The sequence below is a fragment of the Osmerus eperlanus genome, chromosome 16, assembly GCF_963692335.1.
Source record: "Osmerus eperlanus chromosome 16, fOsmEpe2.1, whole genome shotgun sequence".
NCBI lineage: Eukaryota > Metazoa > Chordata > Actinopteri > Osmeriformes > Osmeridae > Osmerus > Osmerus eperlanus.
The window spans coordinates 3,644,011-3,656,561 of record NC_085033.1 but is presented as its reverse complement, the minus strand read 5'-3'; the positions used below and the strand labels follow the sequence as shown (position 1 = coordinate 3,656,561).

Here is a 12,551-nt window from a genome sequence, read left to right as displayed (position 1 = left end):
AAGAGGAAAATGCTTCTAATAGTGATAGCCAGTGAGCTAACAAGAAAAAGACCAACCTCAACATTAATATCCAAACAAAATGTCCCTGGTAGGGAGGCTACATTGAAGGAAGGCAGACATACCTATAAATCCTATTTATTTTGGGGCAGCAATAAAAAATAATTTACTTTCTACAAATGTAGTTTTTTTTGCTTTCTATTAGATTGTACAATCTAGCTCCATAAATTTAGATTTATTCAAAGAAAATACAAAGTAATACAAGGTTTAAGGTCCCAAAACACGTCTTTTAACGAGTAAATATTTTTGGAAGCAATGGCACAGAGTAATCAATGGTAATTAGCGATGCTTACTGGATCGTAGGTCTGTGAGGGACCAACAGCACCTGTAGAACAGCCTCGGGACAACAGCTGGACTCCAAGCTGACACTGATACTGACATTTCTTTTCAAACTCCCACGCCAATTCATTCTGTGGTCAACCTCATGATGTTCAGGGAGTACAGTAGCTGCTTGGATGAACCAGTCTTTGTCTTGCATCCAGTAACAGCTCCTTACAGGGCGTTGCAATACTAAAAAGTGTGCCGTTACTCGACGGTGGAGAGTCCCGTCAACTGAAGGTACAGGTGACGTTCTTCCAGGCAACGATGGGACTGCTATAACAGTAGGCTACCTCATCAGAGAGCTGCGGTGGGCTTCAACTGTCCCAGCAGAGCGCACTCCGCATCAGCAGAGCGCACTCCGCAACAGCAGAGCGCACTCCGCATCAGCAGAGCGCACTCCGCATCAGCAGAGCGCACTCCGCATCAGCAGAGCGCACTCCGCATCAGCAGAGCGCACTCCGCATCAGCAGAGCGCACTCCGCATCAGCAGAGCGCACTCCGCATCAGCAGAGCGCACTCCGCATCAGCAGAGCGCACTCCGCATCAGAGTCCACAGAGAGAAAGAGCTCCCGAAAGACTACTAGGAAGTGCTGCCGAGAGGAGAGAGAGAGGGGGGGGAGAAAGAGAGAGGGGGGGAGAAAGAGAGAGAGGGGGGGGAGAAAGAGAGAGGGGGGGGGGAGAGAGAGGGGGGGGAGAAAGAGAGAGGGGGGGAGAGAGAGGGGGGGGGAGAAAGAGAGAGGGGGGGGAGAGAGAGAGAGGGGGGGGAGAGAGAGAGGGGGGAGAAAGAGAGAGGGGGGGAGAGAGAGAGGGGGGGGAGAAAGAGAGAGGGGGGGGAGAGAGAGAGGGGGGGGAGAGAGAGAGGGGGGAGAAAGAGAGAGGGGGGGGAGAGAGAGGGGGGGGGGAGAAAGAGAGAGGGGGGGTGGGGGTGGGGGTGGGGGGAGGCATGTGTTGCACCCTACCATGAAGATCGACCGAAAACAACATCCACCACCTTAGTGACCCACCCAGGGGACGAACAAAGCCAACTTGCCGACCGTCCCAAACAGAGGGAAAGGAGATGGTCCCCCACTGTGTGGATGTGAAACGTTACGATGCGCCGGGTGTCCAACGTCTCCGTCCATCAGTTTGCAATACGAGTGCGCTTGCATAATGGAGCAAACACAGGACAGCAGGCCGTGAGCAGGCTGCAGGCTGCAGGCTGCAGAGCTGCAGTCGCGGCCCGGAGCGAGCCTGTGTGCATGACCAGCAGACCACAACATGGTGACAAACGCGGGGATCCTTCCCTGGCCTCAAAACCTCCATACCCAACCCTGTTACACAGTGGAGCCTGGAGATGGGATGACGTGCCTCTGACCCCCCCCACACACACACCTCACATCCAGGGTCACAAGTCCACGGCCCCAGCCCAGATGGAGTGATCACAGGAGGTGGGCTTTGTGCTCTTGGAGAGACGGAGGACGGAGGGCAGAGGGGATGGAGGAAGAAGAAAGGAAAAGGGAGAGAGGGAGGGAGGGGTACTATCTGATGAGAAAGCACCTTTCCTGATGGGGTGGGGGGTGGGGGGGCTGGGGCACCCGGGACAGCTTTTTGCTACAGGCCGAAGCTGAGACAAGAGAACGTTGAGAGGAACCTCAATCTTCTTCTTTTTCTTTCTTGTTGGTTTGTCTTAAGAGTTTCACTTGTGTAACAGGTCTTCATTCGAAAGAAGCCCCCACTGTTATGCTTGAGAAGAAGTCTTACATTTGCCGGTTTTCTTGTAGTGTTGAATTTGTGTGCGCGTGTGCGGGTGTGTGTGTGTGGGGGGGGGGGTGGGGGTTGGCCGACATAGACGGCCCGGGGGTCTAGTAGAGGAGGATGCGGCGCTCGATGGCCTTGCGGCAGATGGGACACTCGCTCATGCGGTCCCCACACAGCTGGCATGTGCCGTGGCCACACATGAAGATCATGTTCTTCAGCCGGTCCAGACACACGGGACACATCGTCTGAGTACACACACACACACACACACACACACACACACACACACACACACACACACACACACACACACAGGTATGGTCAGACAGAGGATCTCCTGGTGTTCAGCCAGCTCGCAGACTACTTTCAAACGTTGCCATGAGCGGCGTGGTCCTAACCCTGTGTGACCCACACCTCCCTGCTCACCTGCTCCTTGATGTCCTGGAGCTGCTGCTGGAGCTTCTGCACGTCGGCGTTGACGTTGGTGTTGTCCTTGTCCCTCTGCAAGGCCGGGATGTTACCGCTGGCTGCGGGTGGTCCGCGGGGGCGGGGCGGGGGGGGGCACAAACACAGGCGGGAGGGGGAGAAGACGTTAAAAGAAGCGACTACAAACCCAGAGAGAGGGGAGAGAGGGGAGAGAGAGAGGGGGGGGGGGGGGGGGGGCGACAAACGGAAGAGCGGCAGGTACGAAGGAACGGAGAGAGAGAAACGGAGGGAGAGGGACCTCAGCCCCACGCTGCTCTGCGATGCCGTGTCCACTCACGGCTGGATGGCGGTGAGCCTGTGTGTGTGTGTGATCTGATCCTTGGAGTGTGCGTAAGTAAGTGTATGCACGTAGCACTGGGGAGGAAAGGGGGGGGGGGGCTGAAAGCTGAAAGAGGGGGTCAGGGATAGCACCAGGTGGAGGAAGGTGTGTGTGTGTGTCTGCGGGGGGGGGGGGGGGGGGGGGGGGGGACAGAAGAAGGAGACGGACGGACTAGAAGGACTTGGGGGGAGAGTGTGATACTGGAATACTTACACCAACTCAGGGCCAGATTGTTGGGCTGGAGCAGGTCCTGTGAGCCCCCTGCCATAGAGTTAGTGCTACCTGCTGGATAGAATAACCAGGCACAGTGTTATAGCCCCCCTGCTTTACTCACTAGGCCCTCTCCGGGGGGGAGAGAGATGGTCAGAGACAGGCTCAGAAAAAGGGGTGAAAGAGAAAGTCTAGTCTACGCAGAGAAGGAGAGAGGGGGGACAGAGAGACAGAGAGGTCATGTTCAAGGTGATTCGCTGACACTCAAAGCAAGAGCCCTAGTAGAGAATTCCTGAATTCTGTGGATTGGGTTGGTTTTGGGCTGGTACTGGGCTGGTACTGGGCTGGTACTGGGCTGGTACTGGGCTGGTACTGGGCTGGTACTGGGCTGGTACTGGGCGGGGCGTTTGTGGACGGTGTTTAGGGGGGGGGGGGGGGCATGGTTGAGGAGTCTAACCAGCCTCAGTGCAGGACATGTCGGATGAGGAGCTCAACAGATGAGCCCTGCTCCTCCACCCCCCAGGGGAGAGGAAACACTTCTGCTACCCCCGGTGTGTGTGTGTGTGTGTGTGTGTGTGTGTGTGTGTGTGTGTCATTGACGGTGTGAATTAGCATTTGTAAAATTGGATTTAGGCGTGCCCTATGTGTGTGTGAGAGAGAGAGAAAATGTGTGTGAGGTTGCGAGGCCACACACAGAGAGACCTTTCAACACGGAGGGGAATATCTCTCTCTCTCTCTATCTCTCCCCCCATCCGGAAAAATCTATGATTTTAGGATTTGGTGACCTTACGACAGTTTCCCTTTTAACTCAACATAAAATAAAAAAGAAAGAAAACACAGGGAGCTGCTGGTGTAGTGTGCTGGGGGGGGGGGGCATATGGTGGCAAGAGAAGATTGTGTGCAACTAAAACACAACAGGACAGATGGGAAACACAACCCAACACACAGATATTCAAACACACACACGCCCAGAACCACGCGCAGAAGAACGTGGACCTCTCACTATTTGTATGCGTCGACGTCGTATAAACACAGATCTCAACAAGCGCATGCACTTAAGTCAGTGTGAGGCCTGCCGAGATGGAAAGGGGACTTTGGGGACTTTGAATTTGAAAGTTTGCTTCATTTACGGACTAGCTAGGCCCCATGCATCCGGATCGAAGAGAAACATTTGACGGAAAAAAAAAACACACAAAAAAAACACAACAACAACAAATGCTATTGGCGCCGGTGAGACTACCAGATGCTGAAGCACTCACACACACACACGCACGCACGCGTTTCAATACAATTCAAAACGATAGAAAAAAGGGGGGATGAGAAGAAGAAGGAGAAGAACAGAGAGAGCAGTGGTGATGAGGCGGGGGGGGGGGGTGAAGAATAAAAGGGAATTAAAAGGGAACGTGTGGAAGATTCACTCACTAAGGTCCTCATCATCATCATCATCATCATCATCATCATCATCAGCCGGATCATCCTCCATACCTTTCCCTCCACAGCACATAACAAAGGGAGTGCGGCGTTCTACAACAGCCCGACACTGAACGCACTTCTTCATGAGGCTGGCACAATCTGTGGCGGGGCGAAACACGCACACGCACGCACGCACACACACACACACACACACACACAGGAGCCACGGTTAGTGGAGGCGATCGATGAGAGTTTCCGGGACATTCTGAAGGTGGTCAGGTAACTGGTGAGGACACTCCGGGTGTGGCGCCGAGGATACTTACTCTCGCAAGCACACATGTGACCACAGGGCTGGAAGAGGACGGCGGCCTTTTTGTCAGAGCACACCACACACTCCTCTATCTGGAGAGAGGAGTGAGGGGAGAGGGAGGGAGAGAGGGAGGGAGGGAGGAGAGAGGGAGGGAGGAGAGGGGAGAGGGAGGGAAGGAGAGAGAAGGAGAGAAGGAGAGAGGGAGGGAAGGAAGGAGAGAAGGAGAGAGGGAGGGAAGGAGAGAGGAGAGAGGGAGGGAAGGAAGGAGAGGGGGGAGAGGGAGGGAGAGAGAAGGAGAGAGGGAGGGAAGGAGAGAGGGAGGGAGAGAGAGAGAAGGAGAGAAGGAGAGAGGGAGGGAAGGAGAGAGGAGAGGGAGGGAGAGAGAAGGAGAGAAGGAGAGAGGGAGGGAAGGAGAGAGGAGAGAGGGAGGGAGAGAGAAGGAGATGAGAGAGGGAGGGAGAAAGAAGGAGAGAAGGAGAGAGGGAAGGAGAAGGAGAGAGAGGGAGGGAGAGAACGCGGAGAGAGCGTGGAGAATGAAGAGACAGAGAGGGGACAAAGAGAGGGGAGAGTCAGAGAAAGAGTGGAGAGACAGGAAAGGAGAGGAACGAGGGGAGAAGAGAGAGAGAGCAAAAAAGGCGGTCAGAAGGCCACACTTCAAAAAACACACCGCCCACACCTACTGCGACGCCTCCCGCAATACGGCGAATCTCATTGGTTCCGTCTCTCCCGAGGCGGGCCCTGTGTCCTGTCCTACCTTGGTCCTAGACTGGACCTGGTCCTTGCAGATCAGACACTTCTTGACGCGTGGCGAGCAGAGGGAGCAGGTGGCGATGTGTCCGCAGGGCCCGAACAGCGTGTCTCTCTTCATGTCCGAGCACACCATGCACTCGTCCAGGGTCTCGTGGTTGCTGTTCAGAGAGGGACTGCGCGAGCCCACCTGCCCACTGGGGGGGGGGGGGAGACACCACATGGGAGACCGCGTGGGTTCAGAGGCAAGTGTGTGTGTGTGTGTGTGTGTGTATTCAGAGGGGAAAGTGTGTGTGTGTGTGTATTCAGAGGCAAACGTGTGTGTGTGTGTGTGTATTCAGAGGCCTATGTGTATGAGTGTGTAGTGAAACAGATGTGTGTGCATAAACACAAATCTGTGTTAATGAAGAAAGCTGGACACCTAGGGGAAACGCTGATCTCTGTATGTGTGTGGAAGGAATGGTGTGTGTGTGTGTGTGTGTGTACCTGGTCTTCTCTTTGTGGCACTTGGCCAGGGCCTTGCAGAGGCTGGGGTCAGGGCACAGGTCCAGGGGAGACTGGCCCTTCTTGTTGCGGATGGTCAGGTCAGCACCGTTAGCAGCCAGGAAGCAGGCGATTGACGCCGCACTCTTCTTCTCCGCCCCCTGAGTTCCTAAACCCATGATCAACTGTGAAGGAACACACACACACACACACACACACAGACAGACTGGTCACACACCACCCCCTGGACTGAGACCTTCACACACACCTCTGCGGTCTGGGACTGAATGATGGCTCACTTCCTCTGTGTGTGAGAGGACGTGATGGTTGGTGGCCCCTCTCAACTGGCCCTCTCTCCGGTCAGAGTACTACCAGCTGAGACTTTAGCAGCCAATCAAACGACTTGTCACATGAGATAAGGTTCCTCCAGGTCTCACATTAACATTTATGCCCCCTCTTCCAACCTCCCATTAAATTCTCATCTCTCCTTGCTGTCATGTAGTCTCCATTATAAGGCTCTCTCTCTCTCTCTCTCTCTCTCTCTCTCTCTCTCTCTCTCTCTCTCTCTCTCTCTCTCTCTCTCTCTCTCTCTCTCTCTCTCTCTCTCTCTCTCTCTCTCTCTCTCTCTCTCTCTCTCTCCCACTCAGTCTCTCCTGAACCCTCTCTCCTTACCTCTCCTTCTCCCTCTCGCTATCCCTCTCCACATCTCTCCATCCCTGTCCTTAAGGGTTACCATAGTTACCCTGACCTCGTGTTAGTGTCATCATTAATACAGCGTTCTTATGGGGTTAGAGATCACCATAGTTACTGTGTTCTTGGAGGGTTAGGGGCAACCGAGGTTACAGTGTTCCTGGAGGGTTCTGGGTCGCCATAGTTACGGCGTTCCTGGAGGGTGGTGGGGTTGCCATAGTTACCGTGTTCTTGGAGGGCTCCCAGGGCTCCACCTTGCTGACGTCGTGCATGTCCTGGATCTGCCGGAGCTGGGACAGCGTGTGGTGGCGCAGGGCCTCGTGGAGGGGCGTGTCCCCGTCCTTATCCTGCACATCCAGCTTGGCCTCCGCTCTCACCAGCAGCTGGACACGCACACACGCGCACAACGCACACGCACACACACAGGGGACCGTTTTACAAACAAAAGACTAACACCTACATATCATAAAGAAAAACAGCTGGAGCACCAGTTAGCACCGGAGACTAATATGGTACTGCTTTCATCTGAACTATACTCATATATCTCATCCTCAATGTCACTTCAGAGTGCTCTTGCGGCACAGAGAAAGATGCACTTCTTAACTAGTCCACAAGATGGCGACGTGATGGCCCCTTCTTGACTGGGCAACATTAGTCAAAGTAGATTTTCTCAAATGATGTGCTGGTGTAGAAATTATTTGTTGGAGGCTTAAGAGCCTATTATTGTTATTGACAGAGAAATGCACTTCAATCATCTGTTTATTACAGCAATTCAACTCGTGCTTCTGTTATCAGTAACAATGAGCGAGGCCTGGTCGCACTGCTCTGAACTGGCAGTGCTCTTGTGCCCTTGACCTGGGAACACCTGGAGTCAACTCCTCCAACCAGAAGGGTTACATACGAGGGCAGACTGCCTCTGAGGGCCTCAAGAGCCAGAGCCCTTCAGCAACACGGAGGACGTTCACAACACGAGGTCAACTCCAGACTCCCAGAGCGCCTGGCGCTACGGCAGTGGGGAGTGGAGGGGCTCATTTCTGCCGCATCATCTCAACCGTCATCAAACAGCGGAACGCTTTGAGGCTCTCCAACGCCTTTGTGCACAGTCAGGACCGGGCCGACAGGTAGGGAGGTAAACTGTCGATAACATCTTCAATTAGGGTTAGGCGTGAGGAGAGTGTGGAAGGGAGGGAGAGACAGTGGGATGGAGAGAGAGAGAGAGAGGGGAGGGAGAGAGAGAGAGAGAGCTGGAGAGAGAGAGAGAGGGAGAGAGAGAGAGGGAGAGAGAGAGCTGCAGAGAGAGAGAGAGAGAGAGAGAGGAAGAGAGAGAGAGAGAGAGACACTGACCCGGACTATCTGTGTGTGTTGGCGCTCCACAGCCAGGTGCAGAGCTGTCTGCTGGTTTACGTTCTGGATGTCCAGGCTGGCACTGCCCTGAGAGGGGGAACACACACACACACACACACACACACACACACACACAGTCAATAAACTCCCAATTCCTTCTCCACATCCGACAGATGGCAGTGACGCGTGGCGTGTGAAGGGCAGGCCCAGTGCTGTGTGTCAGAGACAGAGGGACAGCCTGCCGCTGTTCTGGACAGGTCAACCATCTCTGCTGGGAGACCTGAGAGACTCTGCTCTGAGAAGCGCCGCCGGCCCAGTACGAGAGGGGGGGGGGGGGGGGGGGGGAGGGTGAAGGGAGAGAGAAAGAATGGTGGGAGAGAGAGATGGGGGAGGGACAGAGTGAGAGATGGAGGGAGGAAAGAAACAGAAATGGGAGGGATAGGGATCATGGATGGAGAGAGAGATGGAGGGAAAGATAGAGAGGAAGAGAGAGAGAGAGGGACGGACAGAGAGAGAGAGAGATGGAGAGAGAGAAAGAGGGCGGCTGCCCCAACGACTCAGCAGGACACGGGGCGACACCACCAGCGCCCCCTGGCAGTGCTGCGGCAGCGCTCTCCCTGACCTAGCCCCCCCCTCACACGGAGCTACTGCAGCAGGGAGGGACTGCAGAGGGTGTGTGTGTGTGTGTGTGTGTGTGGGGGGGGGGGGGGGGGTCCCCTGGAGAGCCCCTGCACCCAATATTGGACGGAGTAGAAAACTGAGAAGCCATGCTTCCCGGCTGGAACGTTCAGCTCAGGGGCCCCGGCCATGGCTGCCAGTGGGGAGTGCCTCCACTTAATGGTGTGTGTTCGACCCAGCTGGAGGAGGCTGACACTGGGCGATGGGCACCAGGGGGGGGTCAGGTAGGAGACTCAACACGATAGCTCGGATGTGGGCTAGAATGTGTGGCCGGGGCGTTCATGCATGGATGTGTGTGGGGGGCTGCAGGGAGAGGGAAAAGGGTGTGTGTGTGTGGGGGTGGGAGGGAGAGGTGTTCTTTACCACATTTCCCATTCAGTTACAGTAGTACAGGCGAGGAAGTGGTGGATAAGACGAGCACTGTGTGTCGGCGTGGTTCAGCAGTTGTAGGGCTACCAGTCAAAAGTTTGGACACATTTTCCCATTTAAGTGCCTAGCCTCTTTCCTGACATCACCCGCACGTCACTGGTTGTGGGGTAAGTGACTGGAAATACATCTAACATGCTAACGCATCTGGCGTGTGCTAAATTACAAAAAAAAACAGAAATAGGGCCAAATAAATTACTGACGCAATCGGAATTTACATGTCATCTTGAATGCGCCGTATTCACTGGTTTGTTTTGCTTTTCCCTCCGTTGTACCGAACTCGTACCGAACTGTGATGTCTGAACCGCGGTATGAACCGAACAGTGACTTCAGTGTACCGTTCCACCCCTAGCGGATATGCATGTGCGTGTTTGTTCTAGTGAGTGAGCGCGCGTTTCCGTCCTCGCGTGTGTATGTCGATGTGTGCGTCTGTGCGTGCGTGTTTGTGTGTGTGAGCGAGTCCGTCCCTGTGTGTGTGTCCGAGCAGGTGTGTGTGAGCGAGTCCGTCCCTGTGTGTGTGTCCGAGCAGGTGTGTGTGAGCGAGTCCGTCCCTGTGTGTGTGTCCGAGCAGGTGTGTGTGTGTGCGTCCCTGTGTGTGTGTCCATGTGTCGTCCCCCCCGTGCAGGTGTGTGTGTGTGTGTGTGTGTCTACCTGGTGCACCAGCAGCTCAGCCACCTCCACATGGTTGTTGAGGGCGGCCAGGTGCAGGCTGTGTAACCATCATCCTTCTTCTCATCTACGATCCAGGGCTGGGCAACTTGGACAGCAGCACTCTCATGGCACTGCAGAGAGGATGGGGGGAGGGAGGGAGGGAGGAAGGGAGGGGGGGAGGGAGGGAGGGGGGAGGAGAGGGAGGAGAGGGGAGGGAGGCAGAGTTAGTTGAGCGGAAGGTGACGGCAGGTGCATGACAACAGGACTGGGAAGGTCACGGCGGTACAATCAATTGACCGCTGGTGAACACACACGCCATGCGCACACACGCAAACACACACACACACATTGTACACAGGCTCAAACAGCCACGCTGTGGCATGGACAAACAACAGAGAAGTGCTCCTGAGGCAGGGAGTACCGAAACACAATAACCCCCCCCCCTCTCTCTGATGCTCTCTCATGGAGATGAGAAGAATACTAAAGTGTCTGCGTGTGGAGGCTAGCACCAGCACAGCCTCTTTCACCACCAGTCAGAGAGCTGGGCCAGCAATCCTGTGTGTGTGTGTGTAATTTGTGAATAGCACATCTTTGGACCACATCCTAGTTAAATAGTGGAAACAGCCCCCCCCCCCCCACACACCCGGAGAATTCCCAAGCCCCCTCCGTATAACCGGGAGGTAAAATGATAATTACACAAGACTTAACAAAGTTCTATAAGCCCTCCTCTGGGTGGGTGGATATGTGTGTGTGTGTGTGTGTGTGTGGGGGGGTCTATTGGATGGATGGGTAGGCTTAAACAGGGTTGTCTTGGGGAGGGGTGTGCACTGCTAGAAGCTTCTGTTTCAAGGTCATTTGAAGGCCATATATGAGAGAGAGAGAGAGAGAGAGAGAGAGAGAGAGAGAGAGAGAGAGAGAGAGAGAGAGAGAGAGAGATAACGAGAGATAGATGGAGAGAGAAAGAGAGAGGTGGAGACTACTAGTACAATGTGGTTTAACACAAATGGAAAAAAGAGTGTGGTGGAGAGAGGAATGAGTGTGTGTGTGTGTGTGTAGTAAACAGTGTTTGTGAGGGAGAGGATTGCTGCAACTCCAGACAGACCTCCTCCTCCTGACAAGTCTGGCTGACCTCTGCTCTCCAGACCCACCATCCATAACTAACCCACCCAAATCCATCCACCCATGCATCCAATAACCCTCCGTCACAGGCCTGAGTGTCTCCAGGTCTGCAGGGGCCCCCCCGCCCGCCAGGTAAGGCTCCCTGGGATGCTGTAGCAGGGCAGGCTGACTGCAGGGGGACTCTTAACCTTGGCCGCCGCTGGAGAGCGGCGCAGGGCGGACCTTGAACTGCGACAAAAAGGAGGCAGCCAAGTGGCTGGAGCTGTGACATGGCTGAACAACTATGCTCACTCAGGAGCCAGGAGAGAGAGATGGGGGGGGGGGGGGGGGGAAACCCATACACGGGCTGCCTGACAAAGGTAATACACATCCACAGAACAAACAGGCAATGAAGAGACCCCTCTCACGCGAGTTGTACACACACACACACCCCAGGGCTCGGGAGGCTCTGGAGAGCAGCTTCGCTGCAGGGAGGATCCTGATACACAGTCTCTCTTTCTCCCTGTCTGTCTTTGGTCAGAAAAGACAGCATCAGCACAGTCTACTGTACAGACACGCAGGAGTGTACGGTAAAGAGAGCTGGAGAGACAGGACTGAACAGTGCACCCTATGGAGAGAGAGAGAGAGACAGGCAGTAATGTACTGTAGAGAGAGAGAGAGACAGGCAGTAAAGTACTGTAGAGCGAGAGAGACAGGCAAGGCAGTAATGTACTGTAGAGAGAGAGAGAGGACAGGCAGTAATGTACTGTAGAGAGAGAGAGAGAGACAGGCAGGAGTGTACTGTACAGACAGAGAGACGGGCAGTAGTGTAATGAAAAGAGGGAGAGAGACAGGCAGGAGTGTACTGTAGAGAGAGAGAGAGCGGGGTAGGCAGGCTGCTGTACTGCAGTACCGAGTTGAGGCAGAGCAGCAGCACACTGATCCCTCGCTCTCACAGCACCTCACACACAACACACACACACACACACACACACACACCTGCATTGCTTGCAGCCATCTCAAACCACTTAATGCAGAATAGAGCTGCTTCGATATGATAGCAACTGCAGCCCTTCGACCGAATCTAACATTCAGAATGTGTCTTCTCACAGAGCAGAGCTATTTCATTGCAAAGGGCACCTCAGACGGGATTTTGTCCAGAGAACTTATACCACAGCAGTTCAAGCTTACTTACTACTCTGAACATTAGGAGGACGTTTGGGGAGATGGTTTTTCCTCCTTTTTGACCGGACCAAATGTGATAATGCTCCAACTGATGACAATATCATCTATAACGCATCCTCGGGAATTGTCTTCACTGAAATACACTTCACTTGTCAACAGCATGTCTCAAACCAATAGCCACCATCTCACACCAACCCCTTAGTTCACTGGTTCTCTACAGCACCCTGATTGGTGGATGATCGAATCTTGACAGCTTGGTTAATAAACAATCTAGTACCTGCAGGGACTGACACGGTGGGGTCATGTCAGGGGGTAGGCGGGTGGTGGGGGGTAATGGGGGGTGTACGATGGCGCCCTCTGCTGACGGCAGAGACAGGGTGCGGGGCTCGCCCGGGC

The 12,551-nt window shown here is 54.4% G+C and overlaps 1 protein-coding gene across 1 annotated transcript in view; it reads right to left on the bottom strand.

Annotated features, from left to right (window-relative positions):
- Nucleotides 1-1,926: 1,926 nt before the first annotated feature.
- The window catches only part of mib1 (MIB E3 ubiquitin protein ligase 1), a 33,617-nt gene continuing 22,992 nt past the window's right edge, over nucleotides 1,927-12,551 (bottom strand). The window contains 12 exon segments of the mRNA XM_062482191.1: nucleotides 1,927-2,360; nucleotides 2,542-2,642; nucleotides 3,134-3,202; nucleotides 4,553-4,702; nucleotides 4,867-4,945; nucleotides 5,608-5,797; nucleotides 6,087-6,268; nucleotides 6,998-7,156; nucleotides 8,118-8,204; nucleotides 9,873-9,931; nucleotides 9,934-9,972; nucleotides 9,975-10,003. Of these exon segments, the coding sequence (XP_062338175.1) occupies nucleotides 2,220-2,360; nucleotides 2,542-2,642; nucleotides 3,134-3,202; nucleotides 4,553-4,702; nucleotides 4,867-4,945; nucleotides 5,608-5,797; nucleotides 6,087-6,268; nucleotides 6,998-7,156; nucleotides 8,118-8,204; nucleotides 9,873-9,931; nucleotides 9,934-9,972; nucleotides 9,975-10,003 (1,285 nt within the window). The 3' untranslated portion in view covers nucleotides 1,927-2,219.